This window comes from Psammomys obesus, unplaced genomic scaffold, assembly GCF_907164565.1.
Source record: "Psammomys obesus unplaced genomic scaffold, mPsaObe1.curated_primary_1811, whole genome shotgun sequence".
In the NCBI taxonomy this organism is placed as follows: domain Eukaryota; kingdom Metazoa; phylum Chordata; class Mammalia; order Rodentia; family Muridae; genus Psammomys; species Psammomys obesus.
The window spans coordinates 20,717-45,989 of NW_026589447.1; the positions used below are offsets into that span (position 1 = coordinate 20,717).

The 25,273-nt window shown below is 41.5% G+C and overlaps 2 protein-coding genes across 2 annotated transcripts; both read right to left on the reverse strand.

Moving 5' to 3' along the window:
- Positions 1-2,436: 2,436 nt before the first annotated feature.
- On the reverse strand, positions 2,437-6,896 carry Itgb1bp2 (integrin subunit beta 1 binding protein 2). The gene is made up of 11 exons (XM_055605089.1): positions 6,812-6,896; positions 6,518-6,567; positions 6,371-6,427; positions 6,147-6,292; positions 4,253-4,347; positions 4,106-4,164; positions 3,929-3,999; positions 3,735-3,834; positions 3,359-3,472; positions 3,056-3,118; positions 2,437-2,796 (listed from the first exon to the last, which is right to left on the reverse strand). The coding sequence occupies exons 1-11, from the start codon at positions 6,873-6,875 to the stop codon at positions 2,563-2,565; spliced, it is 1,053 nt and encodes a 350-aa protein (XP_055461064.1). The 5' UTR covers positions 6,876-6,896; the 3' UTR covers positions 2,437-2,562.
- Positions 6,897-7,466: 570 nt separating this feature from the next.
- On the reverse strand, positions 7,467-24,838 carry Nono (non-POU domain containing octamer binding). The gene is made up of 12 exons (XM_055605119.1): positions 24,743-24,838; positions 23,970-24,029; positions 16,969-17,137; positions 15,912-16,105; positions 14,118-14,419; positions 12,996-13,091; positions 12,523-12,719; positions 11,474-11,558; positions 10,892-10,994; positions 10,362-10,401; positions 9,632-9,741; positions 7,467-8,463 (listed from the first exon to the last, which is right to left on the reverse strand). Exons 3-12 carry the CDS (start codon positions 17,126-17,128, stop codon positions 8,329-8,331), a joined length of 1,422 nt encoding a protein of 473 aa, XP_055461094.1. The 5' UTR covers positions 17,129-17,137; positions 23,970-24,029; positions 24,743-24,838; the 3' UTR covers positions 7,467-8,328.
- Positions 24,839-25,273: the final 435 nt, after the last annotated feature.

A 25,273-nucleotide genomic window follows, 5' to 3' on the forward strand; every position in this document is an offset into this window, starting at 1 on the left:
TGGGTGGAACTCACACCCTTTGAGACATCCCCTAATTTCCCCTCAGCCTCCAAATCCTTGTGTGCACTACTGCCCACACTTGTTCCCTCACTTCATCTTATTCCTGGATCCCAATCACATCCTAGCTTCCCTCAATCCAAACTGAAGAGCTTGATGCAGCTGTGGTAGCAGGAGCAGCTCCACAAGTTCGAGAATCAACTGGTACACATATTAAGTTCCAGGCTAGTCAGGGCTATAGAATGATACCCTGGAGAGGGGAAGAGAGGGAGGAGAGGGGAGTGGGGGGAGATGGACCTGGAAGAGATAAAAAAAAACTTGAGATTGCCTAAGATTTGAAAAGCTTCCTTGCTGGATATTTCTTGGAAATTTATTATTATTGTGTGTAAGTGAGTGCAGGCACCCACGCGCAATAGCACATGTGTGGAGATCTGATAACAACTTTCGGGATTTCGTTCTCTAACATAGGTTCCAAGTATAAAATGCCACCAGTCTTGTGTAGCAACTGCCCCCCCTACACCCTAGCCATCTTTTTAGCACTGTTTTTTGGAATTACTTTTTTTTTTTTTTTTTTTTTTTTTAGATTATTGACTATTCTGCTGAGGGAGACTTCAAAAAAATAAGTTACAAGTCTACATTTTCAGCTGGGTATGGTGGCTTGTGCTTGTCACCCCAATATTCAGGAACTTAGGTAGAAGGATTATTCCAAGTTTGAGGCCAACCTGGGCTATATCTAGTATGTTCCAGGTCATCCTGGGCAACAGTGTGAGAGCCTCAATCACAAAAAAAAACCCAAAATAAGAATAACAGATAACAATAAAAACAAATAGAAAGGTCTCTACAATCATTCCTTGTCCTTTAATATCACTAGAAAGGAAGGAGGTCCATCCAGGAACCTCCTGCCTACACCACGTTTGGAAGATGCTCAAATCTTCTTTATGAAAAGGCATAGTATTTGCACATGACCCACACATATTCTCCTGTAACTATTCATCTTTAGATTATAATACTAAGTAAATGCTTTGTAAATGGCTGCTACTCTATTATTTAAGAAACACAAGAAAATCTGTAACCATTCAGTACAAATTTTCCTTTATATTTTCAATTCACAGTTGTTGAATCTGTGAATGTGGAATCTGCAGATACAGTCAGGTAACCATTTATTTATTTTTCTGGGTTTTTTTTTAACCCTTTTCATCACTTAATTGTGTAGGGCTTTTAAAAGATTTTTAAAATTTCATGTGTCTATGCATGGGTATGTGCATGTGACTGTAAGTGCCCACAGAGGTCACAGGATTCGGATCCCCCTGGAACTGGCCTTATAGGTGGCTGTGAGATACTGGGAATCAAACTCAGCTCTTCTGCAAAGCAGCACACACTCTTAGCCCCCACATTGTCTTTTAAGCTTCCTTTTACCAGGGATTGTGGCTTAGTGGTAAAAAGCCTGCTCATCACAGGAGAGGTCCTGGTTTCAAGTATCCCCAGTACTACAAAATAACACCAACAAAAGCAACCTACTGTATGGATCTGAGCATAAGGACTTGAACCTACAATTGCAACAGTGAGGAGGCTGGGGGAAGAAGATGTTAAGTTTGAGGCAAGCCTGAGTCATAATTTTAGAATTTTTTTTTTTTTTTATCTAGCCACACACCCAACTTTCTTGTCTTCTCCTTTATACATACATTCTTATATGTAGTAGGAGTAAACAATAATAAAATCACTATGGTCACCAAGAATTTCAGTACATCATCTAGACTGGTCTGGACTTTCTATGTACTGTAGGCTGGTCCTGTACTTGCAATCCTCCTGCTTCAGCTTCCTAATTGCTAGAATTATAGGAATAACCCACTACACCTAGCTAGAATGTCCTTGTTTACTTTGAGATCAGTCTAGTCCATGGTGGCCTAGAATTCACTTTGTAAGTCCAGTCAGGCTTCAAATTCATGGTCATCTTTCTACCTCCATGCTGGGATTAGAGGTGTATAAGGCATTAGAGCCAGCTTAGAATGTCATTTCTTTTTTATTTTTGTTCCTTTTCTTCAGGGGGAGGGTTCTAAGACAAGGTTTTGTGTAGTCCACGCTGTCCTCCAATTCACTATGTAGGTGAGGATGACCTAGAACTCCTGTCATCTGTCTTCACCTGCTCAGTGGTGAGGTTATAGGCATGTACCATGGCCAGCTCATCTTTGCCTTGGGAGAAATGAACACACCTCTATTTCTCAGCTATTTGGAAACCACCTAATGTGAAACTGGACAGTTAGTGCCTGGTGAGGAACAGAATACACATGCATGTGCTTGTTTCCAAACATGTCAAACACACAGCGATGTTGGGGTGTGGCAGGGCTGAATCACTCTTCCATGATGAGGAGAGAGAGGACACTTACGTGAAACTACAGAATATAAGGTTTATTTAGGGAAGCAGTAGCAATTTGGACAGTTTCATTTGTTCTCTCCTCCTTTAGCCTCCTGATACTCAATGACACCACATGCCCAACCATATCCTGGTCTCTGAGATTTTAAGGAGGTCACCGAGAGCCTACCTAGAAATTCAATTGTCTGCTGTTACTACTCTCCCATAGCTTCTTCCTCCTCTTCCTCCTCCTCCTCTGTCCAACTCAGGTCATCATCTGAATCCTCAGGTTCTTCCTCATTCATGTCTAGCAAAACCCCTGCCCTAGCCTTCTCAACTAGTGAATCGGGGTGCTCCAGCTGGGCCCAGGATCCTGGCTCAGCCTTAACCAAGGAGATTTCAACCCGTGATGGCATCAAAGAGACAGAGCTCTGCTCCACGTTTATAACCTGAGGAGGAGGGAAAGACAGAAAGAATGAAGAAATCACAGGCTTGGGATCAGAGTGGTGATGAATAAGAACAGAAAAGGGGGAAGACAGAGGAATAAGATGGGGAAGGGTGGAGGGAAGGAAGGAAAACCAAAGCTGTTAAAGAGAAATCTCTCTATTTTCCCACTGTAACTCTTTCAGTATACACTCTGTCAATTTAATCTGGCCCTTCTTTTATTCTATCTACCTCCCTTGCTTCTGCCCGCTTCTCTTCACTTACCCCCCAGAGCTTCATTTGTGCTTGGAAAACACGGTTACCATCAAAGACAATGTGGACATGAAGCTAAGAGAAAAGAATTATAAGGGTAGTATCAATTCCAAAAGGTCAGAAAAAGTCATTACTATAGAACCACATGAGAGGTGAGATCCACAGGTCAGCCATTCAACCCCAATGTAGTAACTTCCCATTCTTCTCTGGAGACCATGGAACCTAAAGTGTGACAGCTTTCAGCATTTCTCCCCAGAAGATTACACTACCACCAGAGTTCACTGGGCCCTGTCCTGGCTCAGATTTATTCCTCACCTCAGTTTGACTGGCTTTCACCCAGTTGAATGCGGGAAGTGGGATCTGGCCATACACAGTCACCACTACCAAGGAATCTGTCTGGTGCCAATCATGGCGGCAAGATGCTGGTAGCTAAAGAGAAGTGAAATAAGGATGGTAAAAATCAACTCCTAACACAAGAAGAGTTTCATGCGGGTATAAAGACATAAGAATCCTCAGGAAAATTAACTATTTAATATGGCCAACAGTCTGAGTTATAGAGGCATAAAGAGCAGAATCTTACTTCATTTGTAGTAAAGGAAGATGTTAGCAAGGCCAACCATGAGGTACTGGGAGGAGAGTGTATCTTTGTAATTGGGTCCTAGTCAAGTGTTTAGGAAAGGTGGGGGCTTACTTGCTTTGCCCAATCGTGTCTACCAATTCTGCATCCTGGCTGTGCTAGAAATGCCCCAAAGTCCAGAGTCTGGATCCCACAACAGCTCCAAGACTTCATCCTGAAGGAGAAACAATTTACTTGAATTCTAACGTGCCCCACTCCAAACTCTTACTCTCATCCATATTGAGAGAAGCCTGCCCAGTCCTCCTTACCCCTCATGAAACCGAGGCACCCCTGGGTGGTAGATGCATGGAGTAGCATCACTCTCAGAGCCTTGGTAAACCTAACAAGGCCAAAGGGGAATCAGGTCATTCAAATTCATGCCTATACCCACACATCCCTTAGGTATCTTTCAGCTACATGCTTGAGCCCACAAAACTCTCACTCACAATATCACATCCGGGGTTCTGGCAGCTGGAACCAGTCCAGATCAGACTACTGTCAAGTCCTGAGCAAAGGAAACAGTCAGTAACCTATTTCCCCCACTTACATAAAATTCAAGTCTTTGAGACCTGTCCTATTAAAGACCTACCTACCTGCTCCAGGTTCCTGGTCTAGTTCTTTCTGTTCCAACGCCACTCCCAGTGCTTGAGATATAGTAAGTGGTAGCAGTTTGGGAGGCATCTCTGACCTAGAGGTTATAAGCAGGCATTTAGCCCTGATCCATTCATCAGAATTACCTGCTGTAGCACCATTCCCCTACCCACCTATCCATGGTAGTAAAATCAAGTCTGGTGAAGGTGAGCCAGGGTCAGAAAAGTCAGGTAGCAACTCCATTGACAATTTTTATCTCTGGACATTCATATTTGAGAAGCCTGGAAAAGTTCCCAGGGCTTCCTTTAAGGTTGGATGCTTCTATCCTTCCCACATTTCTCTACAGAACTATCACTTCTTCATCCTCTGCTTGACTGTGGACCTAACGACTTTCTTGTTTGTATAAATTATTATCTGCAACCATGCTACTACTACTTCCTCTCTGTGATGTAAGATGTAGCTTTTTATATTTTTGTTTTGAGACAGGATTTTTCCATGTAGCCCTGGCTGTCTTGGAACTTGCTCTGTAGATCAGGCTATATTCAAACGCAGAGATCAGCTTGCCTCTGCCTCCAAAGTTCTGGGATTAAAGTGTGCACCACCACACCAGGCAAGACATAGTTTTTTTACGGGGCTGGAGAGATGGTTCAGGAAGCAGGGGGCAGAGGGGTTTATTGCTCTTGCAGAAGACCTGGGTTCAATTCCCAGTACCTACAGCAGGTGGCTCACAACCACCTGTAAATACACACACATACATACAAATAAAAACATTAAAAAAATTAGCTTTTTAAGTAAGGCATTGTAGCACTCACTCTGGAGGCAAAGGCAGGTAGATTTCTGTGAATTCCTACAGTCAGGGCTGCCCTGTCTCAAAAAGAAATTGAAACAAAATGTTGAGCTTTTTATTTATTAAAAATAATAAATTTTTAGTTTTAGTTTATTATTTGTTAATAGGGAATTAGTTTAGTGTAGGGACATGCATACTACAGTACGTGTGGAGGTCAGAGGACAACTTTGGAAAGTCACTTATCTCTTTCAGCCTTTATGCAGGTTTCATGGATCAAACTCAGCTCATCAAGATTAATGTACAATCAACTTTTCCTGTTGAACTATGTTACTGGCTCTTTTGCTGTTGTGTTTTGAGACAGGCTATCACTTGGTAACCTAACAAACCTGGAACTCACTGTATAAAATGGACTAGTCTCAGACCTGTGGTGAACCCCCTGCTGCCTCTGCCTCCTAAGTGTTGAGATTTACAGGCACAAACCAATATAGACAGCAATTAATTTTTTTTCTGTAGCCCAGGCCAACTCAATATCCACAAAAATCTTACTGACTCAGTATTCTAAGTACTGGGATTACAGGAATGAGCCAATAAAACATGTAGCTATAAAATTATCTTCAAGCTCTTCCCAAGAGAAAGAGATCAACAGAGATATGTTGTTGGGACATGAGCAAGGTACAATGATACACATGAAAATGTGAGAACAAAACCCATTATTTTCTATACTAACTAATGATCACTAAAAATGTAAAATGTACAACAAAAATCTCACTTCATTCTCAAGTGTGGTAGTGCACCTATAATCTCAAAATTCAGGAAGCTAAGGCAAGAGGATCAAGTTCAAGAGCAGCCTGACAGCCTTTCTCAACAAAATGAAACACTACTCTGCTTTATACTAAGCATTTAAGTAGATTTGAGAGTCTATCTATTCCATCATCCTTACACTGTCTTATAGCTAAGGGCTTTTCTTGACACAATTTTCCCAACATAAAAGATGAATTCTGAAAACTAACACGTGACCCTCCTCATATTGCTAACCCCTAATTACCAAACCCCAATGAGTCATTATTCCAAGGAAGCTGCATGGATGTAAGCACGAGCCCCATGTTTACTTAGGCCTTTCTCGGAGCAAGGTCTCTGCTGACTTTGGAATTGTATTCAGAGGTTTTTGCTCCTGAGCTGAAGTTGAGGCAGGGCCATCAGGCTGAGGAGGGACCTCAGGAAGCTTCTCAGCACAGTGTGGTCCCACAGTACAGCCCTAGTACAGATAAGGAGATAAGGATTAGAAGTAGAATTCTTCAATAGGGAGCTGAATACAAGGAAGTACAGGGTTTACCTTGATGTTTAAGAACTCAGAGAAATCTACAGTTCGCTTTCGGCAGCAGGACCAACCCTGATAACAAGAAACCCAGATCAGCTTAGAATTCCTGGGCATATTTCCTTAGGAAATATACTTGCTGGGTCCCCATCACCTATTCCTCACCTTAAGTGCATCATGAAAGATTGGGACCCCAGGGTGATAGTGACAGGAATCTGTAGATAACAGCGAAAGGGCGGGGGGGGGCAGGAAAGAGAACTATGCCAGATACCATTCCTCACATTTTCTCCAGTTCATGTTAATGGCATTTCACAGAATGTGGAAAGTATACCAGAATGAAGATCACCCAGACCAATTATTATATTATGCCCAATTTTTGTTCTCCCTGTTCCCAATGGCCAGCCCCACAGCTGAACAATCCCTAACACCCATTCACAAGCCCTGAGCTCATTTACTCACCAGGGAGATTGGTATTGGGGTCAAAGTGTTGCCCACAGCCTTTGTTATGGCAGAGCAGAGACATGGAGGCGTTGGCTGAGCTTACACAAAGGGTATTTCAAGGAGTCTGGCTGCTGAGTGGGGAACACCTCTTACTCTGAAGGCTTTTAGCTGCCTAGAAGGGCCAGCTGTTTCTATCTTTAGTTCAGGAGGCATCCACCTCCAAACATGGGCAAGGGAACTTCAGTTGGTCTTTCCAGCCAATAGGATAGTGCTCCAGAGCATTTTAGCTCTGAGGCTCAGAAAAAGCCCTTGGAACTTGGATGAGGTCAGTAACTATAGCAGTTTTAGATGTTGCCAATTCCAAGCCTCTGACATACCAGCAGCTGCTCAGAAACAAAATTCTAATTAAGATCTCCCCCCTCCCCTATGAGGGTATGGGTACAACCCCTCCACTTTCTGCCATTTGGAATAGCTTGCCTGCCATTGCCATTACCTCAAGGTAGTGCCAGTAGCACTGGTACTAGCCACACCACCTTGCATCTCAAACTCCCCTGCCCATGTCTGCCTGATGTTTTTATATATCAGTCTAAAGGTTACTAAGATTACCCTTATGCAGTCTACTGCACACATGTCCCATGGAATTCCCCCCTTCAAAAAAAAAAAGCACAGAAAATTAAAAGGCTTCAAATGTATTTTAATAAGGTGATGCTGCATTACTGCTCCATTTCTCAGAAAAATTTCAAATCGAAGGTATCAGGAACAAATCATAGGACACCAATAAAAAATGCACAGCATAACTACCTAAGATAGGCAAGGCTAAGAGCTACTGTCAGACCTTCAACACACAGCAACCCTGTTCCCAAGATTGTACCAGACCTACCAAGAAAAGCTGTGAACATCATAGACACAAAATGTCATTCATTCTTGACTAGTCCTTACCCAAGAAAAAAAGGCAACAAGATTTTTAATGATATACTAAAATGAAAACCTCTAAGAGAAATTGTCTTCCTTAGGACATGAAGGGGTTATATATGAGCTATAACAGAACCGTATGGATGCTGTAACCTCTGTGGACATGTCTGAATTCTCACCTGGGAGTGAACAAAGGAATTGGGCTAGGTCATTGGAGGATGTTTAGGTTTTGTGATATATATATATGGCAGTGCCTCAAGGGTTGAGAGGAATAAAATAGTAATTAAAATATGATGGAGAAAAGCAAAGGAAAGGAAAAGAAAGCAGGAATGATCAAGATTAACAGAGCTGAGTCCATCTTCCTATAGTTCTCCAGGCCCTCAACTAGCAATATACTTCAGGAATGCACCAGCCAGACTTGATAAAGCAATATACCAGACTGATTTGTTAAATATCACCCCTCCCTTGCCCTCTGCCTCCAAGCATACTCCCTAGAGTAGCACAGGCAGGGAAGACCTATCTATTGGGAAGGATCCCTAACACTTTTCCAGGGTAGAATTCTGGCTAGTCCAAAAAGGGCTCTTCTTTTAAGAGTAGCGGGAAACTAGACACTGCAACTTTATTTAATATCGGCGGCGTTTATTTGGAGCAAACTCAGCTCCTGGAGCTGGACGGTTGAATGCAGGAGGAGTTCCACCAATTGCTCCAATTCCTTCCATTGTAGCAGCTTGTCCAAAACGTTCAGTTGTTGGTGGAGTCTTAAAAGAGAAAGAGAACAGTGTTACAATTGAATCTCTTTGTCTGCGGCTTCTGGCTAGTCTATGGTCTTCCAACTAGAGGCCATTTCTACTTAACTATTAAAGACTCCTTACTGCTAGGGGCAGGCAACCAAGTCTGTTTAAAGCTCTAATAGTGAACACTGAAAGGAAAAGAAGGCTGTAGTTATGGCTCCATTCAGTCACCTAGCTTTCTTCTGTGTTTTTTTTTTTTCTTCTTCTTCTGTGTTTTATATATAATTGAAATTCCTAGTTTGGATAGGTTCTAGCCAAGTACTTTTTTTCCTGAGCCAGGAAGAACAGGCAATCCTTCTCTAGCAACCTTAAGTCTATCCAGTTTGGGCCTAGTCCATTTTAACATTACAACATGAACGACTTCCAAACTTTATGAACCACGAGGCCCTTGCACTCACATCTGTCATCTTTCCTTGACTTTCCCTCCAATGAGCAACATGTAGGTATAATACATTTATACATTTGGGAAGGAAAGACAGGAGCATCCTGGACAGCTCCAGGACAGCCACTACAGAGACTCTATCTCAAAACAAAACAACAAAAAAAGCAACTTACTTACTGAGGATAGCAACCGTAACTTAAGTCAATCAGTCTGACAGTCTGACAGAAACTGTTAAAATAGATGATATACTGAATTTTCTCAAGAGTAAAAACTAAAGGACCAAAGATATGAAGTGGCAGATCCTGGATTCAATTATCTGCACTAAACCCTAAAGATCTTAGGTTACATATTATGACTAACAGTACAGTAGCCCTGAAGATTGGTATCTGTACCAAGAATCATAGTAAACTCAGAGGTAGGAAATGCTGGGCAGACAGTCAAGTAAAGTGCTTGTTGAGGACTCAAGTTTAATTCCTTAGCATCCAATGTCTGGGGTGGGGATAGGGTATAGTGGCATGAATTTGCAATACCAGCATTGAGGATTCAAGGACCAGAGGATTCCTGGGGCCCAAAAACCAGTAAGCCTAGCCTAACAAGCAAGTTCCAAGTCATGGATGGCTCCTGAAGAATGACACAAGCAGCTGACTTTTAGCCTACATTTACATGTACACATACCCACAAAATTTAAACCCCAGGTTAAGAAGCTCCTCCTACCACAATTTACAACTGCTATGAAGCCCTTCAATTTATTACCAATCCCAGAGTTCCATCTGGCATCATAGTGGCAGGTCCCGGAGGAGCTGGAGTACCAGTTGGCACAGGAGCAGGGGGCATGGTACCTCTGTTGTTCATGCCCATAGCACCTAAAGCAGAACAGTATGATGACCAAAGGGGAAGAAGATTATCAGTCTCTTCCCCTACTGAAGGGACAATTCAGAAGGATCTAAAGACTAAGATATGTTAACAATCCCCCACTCCCAGCTTAAGAGCCCTATTGTTCCTGGAAAGGTCAAGCCACTTAAATGTGGACTAGTTAGAAGCCCATAACTCACTAGAGATCAGATTTTAAAAAGAAAACAAAAAAGGCTCTGTAAGTATGAGAAGCCTAAATCCCAGGTCCATACATTAAAACCAGGCATGGCAGTAAATGCCTTTAATCCTAGCACTTAGGAGGCAGAGGCAGGCAGATCTCTTGGAGTTCAAGACCAGTCTGATCTACACAGTGACTTCTAGAACAGCCAGGGCTACAGACCCTGTCTCAAAAGAACAACAAAAAACAGGGCTGTACATGCTTGCTACCCCTGGCTTTCTGAGGCATAGACAAGGAGATCAGAGTAACTCAGCAGCCAATGTAAAAAAAAAAAAAAAAGCCAGGCAGGCAGTTAGTTCTTTGGTTACTGGATGCCTGCTGTTCATTTCTGTAACTATCCTTTATCCAGACCCCCAAAGGTCAACCAGAACTATTTAATTCTTTAGTCCTTACCTCCCATAGCCATTTGGCCCATCCGAATCTCTTGTTCTCTCTGGGAAAAACAAAAAAAACATAGTTCAAAACAAGTTACTCTTTTACAATTCACTGATGACAACACAAAGGGAAGTAAACAGTGATGACACATATGCCCCTCTTGCCATGTGTAGAGTGACTCCAGGTAACAAATTAGACTTTTCTATTAGGAACAAAAAGAGGTGACGAGGAAAAATAGCTAATTTCTTCTTAGGGTTGCAAACCATCTGGCTATAAGGGTAGCAGTGGATTAGCTGAAGTCTGCTACAGGACTATTTCTCTCTCATCATCTGATATAAAAAACAGTGGTACTGGATTTTCATCCTACATTTGCTATAAGGCAAGAGCTCTCTTTCAAATCTTACCTCAATTCCTACCAACATTTTTTCCCAAAAGGAATTTTATAGCATAGAAAAATTGATCATAACCTGGTATCCTAATAGACACTTCATGGTAGGTTTATCTTATCACAGCTGGCCTGGCACATCATAGGTACATAGGAGATATACCGCATCAGGGAAGGTTCCCTTGAATCCTTCCTGCTGTCGTCGCATCATTTCTTCTTGTTGACGCCGCATTTCTTCCTCTCGGCGTCTGCGCTCTTCTTCCTGCCTATAGTCATCAAGGTATTTAAAAGATAAAAGACATTCCAGACCACTTGAATAGGAAGAGTTAAGACAAAGAGAAAAGCCTATTGAAAACCAGCACAGCTTGCAAAGAACAAGGACAACATCCAAAGAATTAAAAAGACCAACATTCAGTTCTTTTTAGTGAAGACCTAAGGTAATTCCTAGAATCAAATACAGCTTTAAAAAATAAGTAAAAAAACATATACCCAAAGGGAAAACCCAAGAAGCAGCAGAAATTCTTGACAGTATTTACAACTTAGCAGGGAGAATGATGATGAGAAATAAAGAAGCATGACTCTTTGTAGTTGTCAGAAAAAAAGTTAAGAAAAGGGTTACAAGACTGGTGAGATGGCTCCTGTGTAAAGGTGCACGCTCTCAAGGCTGACGACCAAGTTCAATTCCTAGGACCAGATGGCGGCTTGTGTCCAGGCATCAAACAAATAAATGTTTAAAAAAAAGTACCTGAGCTCTAGCTGCTTTCGTTTCTGAACCTCTTGGTTATGCAGTTCCTCCATTCTCCGGAGCTCTTCTTGACGCCTCATCAAATCTACCAACAGATTGAGACTTTTTGATTCTTGTTACATATACACAATTTCCCATAAATATCCAGAAAGCAAAGATGTCAACCGGATACAAGCTATAGAGCCATTTTGGAAGAGAAAACCCCAATTGAGATTTTTGAGTGGCCAAATCTGTGGTGCATTTTCATGATTGATGTGAAAGGCCCAGCTCACTGTGGGTATGGTATCACACTCCTTTAACGCCCAGTACTCAAGGTTAGAGGCTGAGAGGCACATGGAACTCTGAGCTCAAGACCAGCCTGGTCTATAGAACTAGTTCCAGAATAGTCAGAGCCACACAGAGAAACCATGCCACAAATAAACAGCCCTCCCCAACAAAAAGAAAGAAAGCATGGTGGACAAGGCATGGGAGCAACTTAACAAACTGCATTCCTACATCAGTTCTTGCCTCCAGATCCTTGCCCTACTTGAGTTCCTACCCTAGCTTCTCTCTCCCCCCGCCCTTCTGAGACAGGGGCTTCTCTGTGTAGTCTTGGCTATCCTGGAATCACTTTGTAGACCAGGCTGGCCTCGAACTCACAGAGACCTGCCTGTCTCTGTCCCAGACAGAGTACTGGGATCAAAGGCATGCGCCACCACGCCCAGCTTAGCTTCTCTCAATGATGGGAGTTACCTGTGATTAAGACAAAATAAACTCAAGTTGCTTTTAGTCATGGTGTTTTATCACAGCAACAGAAACCTTAATTAAGATAATACATAATGTCAAAAGGACCTATCCAAGTAAACTCAAACTTTATTGTTACCTTCTTCATAGAATTAATCCAGTATTCTACACCAAATTTTCAAGTCTATCTCCCTCCCAGGATCAACAAAGTATTTCAGGGAATGAAAGATATTTATGTCTTTTTCTACTGAGGAACAAAGAAATTACTGAACAAAAAATGGCATTTGATCTGTATTCTCGTTTTCGACTTACAGGTCTATACTCACCCTGCCTCATCAGCATAACCTGGTGCTCATGGCGTGCTGCCTCCATCTCCATCTCCAGCTTCTCACGAGCCTCCTTGATGTTTCGGTCCACTTGATCCTGCTGTTGCTTCTCCATCTCAATGAGTGCCTTCCAGCGCATGGCATACTCATACTCAAAGGATCCAGGTTGTGCAAACCTGGGTGGCTGCTCTCGTTCCCTACAGACAATAAACATTATGTATGGCATTACTTACTCTAAGATTCCTTAGAATCACATTCTTTTCTAAGTGCCAAGTGAACATATATGTGCGCAGCAAAGACATGCCTCTTTTAGACATCCCTTTTAAAGTTTCAAGAACAATTAAATAATCAGAGATGAAAATGTAGTCAAATATGCTAATGGCCTGGGTTCAGCTACCAGCATCACACACATAAACACATACTCCACCCCTACTGCAGAAATGCGTAAGAGTCAACATATATGAACCACATACTTGTGAAATTGCTGGTTTTTTATAACCAGCTTCTCTGGAAGTCCCTCTTCATCATCTAACTGGTCCATAGGTTCCACAGTCACTGGCCGAGGAAATCTGTGTGAAAGAATGTTAGTATTAATGAAGCCATACCTCAACAAGCATGCTCCCTACAACTTTAGAACTGGACAACTGCCAACACTTTTAACAGAAATAAGAATTTGGCAAGGATTCATACTGTGTAAGCTGGGCTGATCTCAAGTTAGTGGCATTCCCCCTGCTTCAACCTCCCAAGAGCTGGGATTATAGATATGAACCACCACATCTAAACCAATTTCTGAAGAGGTTTTTATACCTAACTCCAAATAATCAGTCCTTCTTATTAGCATTATATATAATTTGGGGTTAATAGCCCAGATGGAGCCTGGTTTCAGATATTTGAAATAGTCTCAACAAATGTTAAATGCAAGTAGGTGGAGTTATCAAATTATTTAATAACTCTAGAAAATGAAAGAGGGAAAAAATATATTCAACAGAACACTTGCCAGAATTCTAAAACTTTACCTATCCCAGGCTAACTTCCAACTTGTTAAGAGATGAGGATGACTTTAACTGCAAGTCTTCTTATCTCTAGTGATCATAGACAAGTTATTTCTTTCCTCTGAATCTCAAGTGCTGGGACTACAGGCATGGGTTACTAAGAACAAAGAAAAGCCATGTATATGAGTGTACCACTTCTGTGCCTGGTGTCTGCTTAGGCTGCCATCAGATCCCCTAAAACTGAAGTTATAGATAGTTTTGATCCAAAAAGTAGATCCTGAAAATCAAACACATTTCCTCTGCCAAGAGCAGCCAGTGCTCTTAACCACTGAGGCATTTCTCCAGCCTGAAAAGTTATCCTTAAACCACTTCCTTTAATTTAAGATCTAAGGTCATCAATAGATAAAGGTACTCACACACACACTAGGTAAACTGAGCTTCGTCCTGGAATACATGTAAAGTTGGAAGAATACTGACTTTCTCAAATTTGTCCTGACTCACACCCATTTGTACACAAACATATAGCTATTGGTTACTAGATGTTAACTCTCCATACCGAAGAAAGAATAAGAAACTCAAAACCACTGTCTGAAAACTACTTACGTGGTTAGCAAGAAGGAGCCTTCACTGCATCTGTCCAGAGCTTTTCGAGCAGCTGGCTTTCCTGAGAACTCAACAATGCCTTTCCCCGAGGGCCTTCCTCGGTCATCCACAATGACCACAGCCCTTTCCACTTGGCCAAATACAGAAAACGCTTCTTCCAACAGCTCGTTGGACACATACTGAGGAAGGTTGCGGACTGTAAGGGATGCACTGTGACAGGCAAAGCGCACGCGCAACTGCTTTCCTCGGAGTGGCATATTGTCCAGCTCCACTTTGGCAATTTCTGCTAGGGTTCGTGTTTCCTGGAGCAAACAAGAAAATTAGAATTTAACAAAGGCCATCCAAACAGGCATCAACAAAATAAAATGTCCCTCAAAAGAACCCTGTTGAATGTGGTGGCAAATGCCTTTAATTCCAGTACTCAGGTAGAGGCAAGCAGATCTCTACGCTAGCCTAGTCCATAGAGCGAGTCCCAGATGTATACTTAATAATACAGCACTCAGAATATTTTAATTTCCACTAACATAACAGAATTAATTGTCTTCAAAAAAGAATATTTGTTTTGTGTGTATGAATGTTTTGACTCTTTGACTCTAAGTACATTTATGTATAACATGTGTGCCTGGTACCCATGCAGGTCTGAAGAAAGCATCAGCTCCCCTGACCAAGCTTATTTAGATCCAGAAAACTGATAGGACATCTCTTGCCTACTTCACAGAACTAAGGAAGTATCTTGAGAAAATGACTTCTTATGGTTCTGAGTTAGTGATAATTCCAAGCATCCTCTGGAGCTCTTGTCACCCTTTGCTCATTCATAGAGGTAAAATAATTCTTTCTCATATACTATCCCTAAATCAAAACAGATTTTTAAAAATCAGATCTGCATTTAAACTTGGCAGAACTGGGAGGTCTGATGAGTGGTAGTACACTTATCTAATATGTATTAAGAGTCTACATTTAAGCCCCAACTGTCTTCCCCAGAAAAAAAAAAAAGGGTATTCTCTTGACTAAGATTAAAATTTTTAAAATAAAAACTGTGTCCCCTCAGGGTTTAAGAGTAAGACAAGACACATACAAGGACTTTGGGATAAGTTATATAGGCCTTGATAATCAGTAAAATAAACTTCATTTTTTTTCATAAACCAAGCATGGTGGAGCACCTGTGGCATCAACACTTGGAAAATAGAGGTAAAAGTGTACAAGTTTGGGCTGGAGAGATGGCTCAGGGGTTAAGAGCACTGGCTGCTCTTCTAGAGGACCAGGGTTCAATTCCCAGCACCCACATGGTGGCTCACAACTGTCTGTAACTCCAGTTCCAAGGGATCTGGCTCCACACAGACACATGCAAGCAAAACACCAATGCAAATAAAATAAAAAGAAAATATTTAAAAAAGTGTGTTAAGTTCAAGGATAGCCTAGGGTTACATAATGAGACCTACAACCAAACATAGCCCCCAAAACTACTTCAGGCCCTATATTCCAGGCAAATAAATCTGAATTTGCCTTTTGTTTTATATCATTAACCATTTTCACAAAGGCCAGGCAATGGTGGTGCATAGTTTCAAACCTAGCACTAGAAGGCAGAGGCCTCTGTGAGTTTGAGGCTAGCCAAGTGTACAGTGCTAGTTCCAGACTCAGACAACCAAAACAGCAACCACAACAAAAACAAGCAACAAAACAAAAACATCCCAACTATTACCGTATGGACAATGTAATTATTTTCACTGCTATTTTTTCCATATTCACTCCTCAGTATTTTTCAAAGTACATGCCCCAAAGCTTACAGTTACTCACCAAGCGAATAAAGCCAAAGCCTTTATCCTTATGAATGAAAACTTCACCTGCTTTCCCATATTTCTCAAAAAGTTTCCTCATTTCCTCCTCAGTGATATCAGGGGGAAGATTGCCCACAAAGAGACGGCTACGTTGGGTGAAGGTCTTCTCTCCTGGTTTCCTAAAATTCTTTAGGTCAATAGTCAAGCCTTCATCTGAAAGAAGATAGTCAATCAAAAGACTTGGTAAAAAATTAAATCATATCCTCAACATTGTTTCTGTGATGAAGACAAACATCCCAATGCAACCTATCCAACTCATCAGTCAATTGCACCTTGAGAATGTGAAAGCAGCTTGAAGAGACCAGGGAACTTAACAGGCCTATTGCGATCCAGAAACTAAGCTAATCACAGACAATACCACGATCTAGCCAACTAAGCTAGCTAATCAGAGACAATCAAATGATGCAGCAACTTGGCAATAAATATAAATATTCCAAGTAGACCTGTCTGCTTTTTAAATCGCTCTATTTTCTTAACCAATTACCAATCTCCACAACCTTGACAGGTTGTACATACAGAAATGAGTAATATGTTTTTGTAGTAAGCCTTGGCATCAAAAAAAAAATATCGTGAGTTGTGTATGATGGGCATGAACATGTGTGGCATACATGTGAAGGCCAGGGACCAACCTTTAAGACTTGACTTTTTCTTTTCACAGTGGGTTCCAAGACAAAGGTCCTTGGGTTTATAATTTTAAGGTGAGTCTTCTGCTGAGCCCAACTGTTTGTATGGGTATAGTTTATAATGTGTATAAATTGTATGTGTGCCTGCCTGGATAAGTTTATATGCAGCAGGTACCCCTGGAGCTGGAGCTGTAGTTGTAGTTGGTTGTATTCCTGCACAGCCAGGGTTACACAGAGAAACCCTGTCTTAAACTCCCATGCCCTCAAAAAGTAAAAACAATGGAAGTATGCTAGCAAAGGCCTGCTCACTTATAATCCTAAAAGATTTATCTATATAACATGAAACTCTTTCCAAGGGAACCCATTTTCATCCCTCACCAAGCATCTCCTTACTCTGACTGCTGGCCTGCTGGCCATTGGCAGGCATTGGCGGGGGCGGTTGTTGCTGCTGTTGCTGCTGCTGCTGAGGCTGGTGCTGCTGGTGATGATGCTGATGGTGCTTCCTAGGAGTATGGTTCTGCTTCTCCAGGTTAAAGGCTTTATTGCTCTGCATTTCTACACCCTGAAGCAAAATAAAGTGTGAAATGTCAAAATATTACAGGGTTACAGAGACCCTGGCTCCAAACAAATAAACAAAATCAGCCTGGGATGAAGAGATTATCTCCAAAAATAGAAAAGGGAAAAAGTAAACAAAAGTACAAAAGTCTTGATTTCCTCAAATTACCTAAAGCAAAAGTCACTGTAGATACTGCAAAATTCAGTAAGTATGGATTAGTATGGATTGTGGGGTTAAAAACCAAGGTTTGAATTATAGTCCTAATACTATACATTACATAGTGAACACTATACTGTGTATTGTTTTTCTGCTATCATAAGCAGGTATCCAAAAATATCTGTTCCTTGATATAGCTGAGGATTAACAAATTACTCGTTACTGGTATATACTAAGCAGGGCAAGTAGTTCTTCTTAAAGACTTATTTTTTGTGTATGGTGTTTCATCTCCATATGTCTACATGACACATGTGCTGTGAGCCTTACGCCCTTTGAGGCTTAGTAGAGAACTCTAGAACTGGAGTTACAGTTCTAAGATGCCATACAGATGCTGGAAATCAAACCCAGTACTTGCTGAAAGAACAGCAAATACTCTTAATGGCTCAGCTATTTCTCTAATAATTGGTTTCTTTTGTTTGAGACAGAGTTTCTCTGTGCAGCCTTGGCTATCTTGGAACTCACTCTGTTGTTAGGCTGGCCTTGAACTCAGAAAGATTATCTATCTGCCTGACTCTGCTGCCTCCCAAGTGTTGGGATTAAAGGCATGTGCCTGGCCATGCCTTCTTAATCATGGTAATAAAATATATGAGTCTGCCTGCCTCTGCCTCCCTGAGTGCCAGGATTAAAGGCATGCACCACCCTCCTAGCTTAGTAAAATGCCTGATTTATAATAAAAGAAGCAATACATCATAGACACTCAAACTAAGGGTTTGAGAAAACAGGTTATGAATGAGTCCAAGAGTGAATGAACTAAATTTCTATTTCCAGCAAAGTAAAAGAAACAAATATAAAAAAACAAATAATGTCCATTTCTGCCATTTGGAAACTAGCTGAGTTCAATTCCTAACACCAATGTCAGGTGGCTTCACAACCTGATTTCCTTTTTTGTAGAGAAAGAGACAGGGACAGAGACAAAGGGTATGAGGTTGGGTAGGCAGAAAGATCTAGGAGCTGTGAAGGAAGTGTGATCAAAATACACTGGATAAAATTAAAAAGAAGATACACATGCAACCAAAACACTCACATATATGTTAAAAAGTTACAAAATAATAATAGGGTTTATTTTCTGTTTTCTCTGTGTAGCTTTGGCCATCCTAGACTCACTTTGTAGACCAGGCTGGCCTCAAACTCACAGAGATCATCCTCCCTCTGTTCCCCAAGCGCTAGGATTATCGATGTGCGCCACCATGTCCAGCAACAAATTATTTTCAAAAAACTCAAAATAAAACTTTTCGTGTGGTCACAAAAATATTCACTTATAATGGCCTTTATGGAGATGAGCAAAAGGAAAAAAAAAAAGACTGAATAACCAAAGATAAAAGGAATGTCATATTAAATTTTTGAAACATCTACACAATGGGGATCATGTGACACTCAAAATTGAGGGCCACATTGTGTGTATATGAAAGGGAGAAAAAAAAAAAACATTGTTCAAGAGATAAAGGAATAGTGTACAGACAAAAAATAATAAAAATACATGCCTTGCTCATAGACTGATAATCTTTCATTTCACCAATTCATTTTAAAAATATTCAGTGAATGCCTATTTTTGTTGGATGCTATTCCAGATGCACGTTTTGGCCTTCAGAGGCTACTTTTTCATGAAAGACAAAATAGACATAATAAACAAATTACACAGGATGAAGAGATTAAGTGCCAAGAAAGTACAAAAACTGGGAGACATGAGGCACAGACAGGGTGTCAGGGCCTGAATATGATTTTGAATTACTTCACTGAAAAGCTGACATTTAGGCTTAGATTTGAATTCTTATAAAATTTCTTGTTCTTTTTAGTTTTTTATTTTTGAGACAGAGGTTCTCTGTGTAGCCCTGGTGTCCTGGAACTTGCTCTCTTTAGACCAGACTGGCCTCAAACTCAAGAGGTCAGCCTGCCTCTACTTTCTAAATGCTGAAATTAAAAGTGTGTGCTACCGCACCAGAATTTTTACATTTCAATAACATTTCTCACCAATGTCACAAAACACTAAAATTGAAATAAGGTACTTATTAACAACCTGATTTCAACCTCTAGAACCCTCATAGTTAAAGAGTGAACCGACTCTCACAAGTCGTCCTCTGACCTCACATACATTCACATACTTGTTTGAGACATGGTCCATGTAGGCCCAGCTGGCCTGGAACCCATGCCTGGCCTCTGAAAAACAAAAAAAATTAAGCCACAAACCCAGACAGCCATTGTGTGGCACATGCCTGTACTTCCAGCACTCTAAGAGGCTGAGTTTGAGCAACCTGAGCTAGAGACCAGGAAAGAGGGAAAAAGCAGCAAGCCTGGTCTCAACACCAACATTCACAAATGCCTTTAATCCCAGCTCTGGGACATCAGGTGTCTCTGTCTTGGGCACCTTCACATACAAATATACATAAAAACCCTTATACCAAGGGCTACTGTTAACATTTTAGTACACCCTTTGTGATTCTTGATTGTCACCTTGGTTACATCTGGAATTAACTAAAACCCAAGAGACTGGGTACACCTGTGAGGGATTTTTCTTAATTAAATCATCTCAAGTGGGAAGCTTCACTTTTAATTTGGGTCATATCTCCTGTTGGCAACCTATATAAAGGACATGGATGAAAGACGCTTGCTTTCTTTGCCTGCTTGCCCCCAATCTCAATGGCAAGTCCATTCCTTGACTGACATTAGGATATACTTCTTCAGGATTCTAGTGTATACTGAAGCCTAGCTGAGACATCCAGCCTCATGGGCAGAACTACTGGATTTTTAGACTTTTCCTTGGTAAGCAGCCATTGTTTAACTATCTGGACCACAGCCTGTAAATTACTCTAATAAATCCCACTGACCTCTAAATATAGATTCATTCTATCAGTTCTGTTCCTCTAGAACCCTAATACAACCTTCTAGTTATTAATATGTATATCTGTGTCTCTGCAGTTTTGTGTATCCAAACACAGTACCTGAAGAGGGCAAGGTATCCTCTAGAGCTGGAACTACAAGAAATTGAAAAGCCACCTGACATAGTTGCTGGGAAATGAACTCAGGCAAGAGCAGTAGTAGCTGAGCCATCTCTCCAGCTCCCATCATAGAAACTGATGCACATTAAAGAAACCAGTTTGTGAGAGGTTTGAGGAGATAGTTTAGAGATGAAGAATACTAGTTGCTCTTACAGAGCAACTTTAGGTTCTTTCTAATTTTCACTATTAGAATGAACGCACATAGATATTATCTTTGAGCATAACTGCATTTAAATAATCCTTTCACCTCTTCCATCTCTGCTTATTTATTTCCTCAAGTGTTACTGTTTTAGTTGAAATAGCAACACACCATTTGATGTTCAGCTTTACTTTTCTGCAATGTCAACATGACTGTAAATGCCTACATAAAGTGCATCTGTATATATACTAATTTATTAATCTACCATCATAATTTAGACGGCTTTCAGGTTTTTTTCCTGTTACAGTACTACAGTGCTTTTAGCTTTGTTTACTTATTAGGAAACAGATTCTAGATTTGTGACACTTGACAGTGCAGTTTTCCTGAAAAAACATAATTTTAAATGTTATTAACAGGAGTAGTGATTTAATGGCAAATAAAGCATCTTATTTTTTTGTTTGTGAAGACAGGGTTTCTCTGTGTAGCCCTGGCTGTCCTAAACTCTAGACCAGGCCAGCCTCAAACTCAAGAGGCTGCCTGCTTGCCTTTACCTCCTCAGTGCTGGGATTAAAGGTGTATACCACCAAGCATGGCTACAGAAAATGTTTTAAATTTTTTAAAATAATCCTAACCTCCACTGTTTGAAGTCAGTGTAGGCTAGCTACAGTATGAACCTGTCTCAAAGTGAAAATAAAAGACATGACACGATGGTACACCCCTGTAATTTCGGGGCTGTATAGGCCCTCGATAAGACAGTTTCAGAAAACCTTGGCTATGTATCAAGACTCACCCCCCCCCAAGACAAAGAAATGAAAGCTGTTGCCAGAAACAGCTGAAGATAAGGGAGGGTATTAGAATAAAATCTTTTCATATTTTAAGTATTATAGGTATTAAGTATTTTCCTTCTTCTATCCCCAAAGTGGCCAATGAAAGAACTGTCATCTACACAGCCATTTGTCCCACTAAATCTTAACTTTTCTCAGGTGGAGATCCAACCTTTAAATAGAAATTGATAGCCCCAGCCTCAGGCTTAGTAGCTTCTATCACTCAAAGGAATCCACAACATGTATTTCCATGTTAACAGAAATCCTTATAGAAGCTAAGCTTAGGGGCACCCCACAGGCCTCAAACAGTTGACAGTCTAAAAGCCTGAGGTACCACAACCCCAGATTTCAGACAAGCTTGGGCCAGTGAGTTCCTGTCCCCACAAACAAACAAACAAACAAACAAGCAAACAAAAAAAGCCTGCATCGTAGCCCACTTCTTTAATCCCCACACCAAGGAGATGCAGGTAGGTAGATCTGAGTTTCAGACATAAATTTTTCAGGTCAGCCATATATATACAGCATGGTTGCCTTTTTGTTGTTATTGTTGGTTTTTCAAGACAGGGTTTCTCTGTGTAGTGTTGCCTGTTGGCTATCATGGACTCACTTGCTTTAAACACCAGGCCGGTCTCAAATTCACAGCAATCCACCTGACTCTGCCACCCTGAGTGCTCTGAGGTGGCACTACCACATTGCCAGGTGCTACCATGCCTGGCAATGTTTTTAAAAAAGAAGAAAAAAAAAAGCCAGGCATGGTGGCACATACCTTTAATCCCAGCACTTCAGAGGCAGAAGCAGGCAGATCTCTGTGACTTCAGGGCCAGCTTAGTCTATAAAGTGAATCCAGAACAACCAGGCATACACAGAGAAACCCTGTCTTGAAAACAAAACAAAATAAAAAAGAATATTCTACACCATTTATTTCAAGGAAGGTTGTATTTAAAATAAAAGTATATTCTGGGGCTGACAGAGATGGGGAAGAGAATAAGGAAGATGAAGGGGAAGAGTAACCAGAATGCATCATATACACATGAAATATGCTTTTAAAAAGTACACTTTGCAAATTAAGGTAATTTATTTAATGCTCATTAAAATCCAGGCAACAAGCTGAGCTTGTGGTGCATATCTTCATTCCCAGCTCTTAGAAAGAGATTGGTGGATTTCTTTGAGATGGAGGCCAACTTAGTCTCATTTTTGAGGTTTGAGGGCCAGGACATTATAGTGGTTGAGACCATGACTCAAAAACTAAACAAAATCTAGGCAACATGCTATACCTGCATTATTTCATTTTAGTGGCCCCAACTGTTAATTCTTTTGAAAAAAGAAAACAGAAGCCTAAAAACATACTTTACCTAACCAAGGCCACACCAGTGTAAGGAATGGAACCCAGATCTGTTGACCTCTAAAACATAAAACCATCATGCATCAAATAAGACTTTAATTCACTTTAAATTTCAACAAACTTACCAGCTCTGTCACCTAACTTTCGCAACCTCATAGGATGGAGATGGGGGTAAATAACAGTTATCGCATACTTGTAATCCCAGCACTCAGGAAAGCTGAGGCAGGCAGAGCTCTTTGAGTTCAAGGCCAGCCTGGTCTACAAAGCAAGTCCAGGACACCCAAGGCTACACAGAGAAACCCTGTCTCGGAAAGCCAAAAATAAATAAATTAAAAGAAAATAAAAGGAATTTAAATAAAGGTCATTATTAGATTTTTCTTAAATTGTCGATTTTTGGACTCTAATAATAAAGGTGTGGACCAACACACCCAACTAATGAGTAACTTTTTATTTTTTCTTTGAGGCAGGTTACTGTCCTGAAACTCACGATGTAGACCAAGCTGGCCTCGAACCCACAGAGATCTGCCTGCCTCTGCCACCATGTCTGGCCATGAATAACTTTTAATAAAGATCCCCATGATACTAGCTTTTATATTCTTTCTGTAGTCTTTTCTGCAAGTTCCCATTTACCAATGAAGTTTAGGTTAATACTACTTGAAGAACCTAAATTACCTAAACGGCATATGCAGTAAGCACCAAGTCAAGTCCTTTCTATGTCAACTGCAGGAATGTAAAACTTCAAGATATACACAGAAAGCAATTTATCAATCCCAAAACTACTGGGCTTCAAAAAGAGATCAGCACCTAGAATGTATCCTTACTTACCTGTCCTAAGATTAACCATGAGAAAAGGACTGTAGCTACTGTGTGTGATACAACTGCCCACATGGTTAGGATCACATTAATCACAAGTATCTGAAATCTAAATCAAGAGCCTCTCAATTTTTAGAAGAGTCAAATTCCTAAGTTGAAAACTGCTAGAGAAATCCAGTGTGAATTTACCAGGGTGAGTGAGATAGGTGCCTGGTGGGCCACCCTGAAAGCTATAAAATACAATCATAGTAATGGCTGCTGCTGAGCTTCTTGGGACTTTTCATTTAATAACAACGAAGCTGGACAAACATAAATTTAAGAACTATCCCCTAATAGAACAGCCAGAATTAGGGGAATAAAATCAAAACCAACCCACAAGCTCAGTCTCATTTTACTTTCAGATTTTCAAAAAGTGTTAGGTTACACCAAAAATTAATCTGTTATCTATGTGAAATCTGTATCCAACTAAGCATCCTGTACTTTACCTGGAACCCCTACCACCTGCACCTACCTTGATTTCGACTCGAACACAGCAACGTGTCTGTCTCCCAGTCCTCTCTAACCTTGACTTCTGTTAAACACACAAAAAAGGTATCAGCTTACAGAAAGACTTCCGCAAAGTGAAAAATACTAGAAAGTATTGCCACAAATTTAAGCTTAATTTGGAAAAGCGATGCCCACAAATGGTTAGGGAAAGCTTAAGCGGCAAGGTTTGGAAAAAGAAAAGCGCGCGCACAAGGGTGGGGTGGAGGGTGTTTCATGAACTTAGCTCCAAAAGCCACCGGGTTTTAAACTAGCAAACTTCCCACTGAAAGTTGTTTGCACAAAAAAAACAAACAAACAAATCATTGCTCTGGGGGCCCTACAGGCCCTCTTGGAATTGATGGCCTCGAGGGGCTAGGAAGGAGGAGCATCCAACAAAGCAAAGCGCCTCCTCCTCTAACCTCAACTTCAGCGCTTCAGCATAATAGACTTCGCACCCTCTGGTCCAAAGCGGATCACAAGCCGCCAACTTGGGGTAGCTAAGATTCGAGATGAGTAGCACAAAGGGCCCGGGCAATAAAGCTAAACGCATGGGCTAAAGCCCCAGGCGTGAAGCGGCGAGGGCGCAGGACCCCAAGGGTGGGCTGCGAAGGCCTAGCGCGAAGGGGGGGAGGCCTCACGAGGCCTTCGAACCCATATTATCCTGCCAAACTCGGCCTCGCCCCAGCCCCTTCCTTCACGAATCGTCGCAGCAAGCCACACTGTTCCCCCAACCAACCACAGAAGCGTCCCAAAACTCACCCTCTGCCCACAGTTCTTTGCTCAGAGTAACGGCGACGCTGCACAGCCTCCACCGTCCCGAGAAAAGAGCGCGCGACCGCCGGAAACGAGCTGACGGAGTTCGGTGCCTCCCAAGAGAATCAATGTTGGCTTTCTGATTGGCCACGTGAACTGCCAGTCAAAGTTTATCTCCAGAGGAGGACCCGTTTGTCCGCCATTTCTTAGCTTCTATTGGCTACCGACTGTCAAAGCCTTGGGTTCCTGTGAACGACAGATGGGGGACAAAGAGCGAGGCTTTGTACGTTATGCGCATGCACTAGAGGCGCTGTGCGACCGACGGAAAAGGGAGGGGGAGGGGAAGCTAGCAGCCGAAGGTAGGGGGTCGGAAGGAGAGACTAACAGGCCCTGCGGAAGGACTGAAAGACCTAGTGGTGGGAGGTGGGAAGAAGAGAACTCGTGAGAGAAGTGGAGAGAAAAGGGAAGAAAATGGGCGCGTGGGCGTGTGCGCTGAGAGTTTATGCACTGCGCCTGTGCAAAATTAAGAGTAACAAT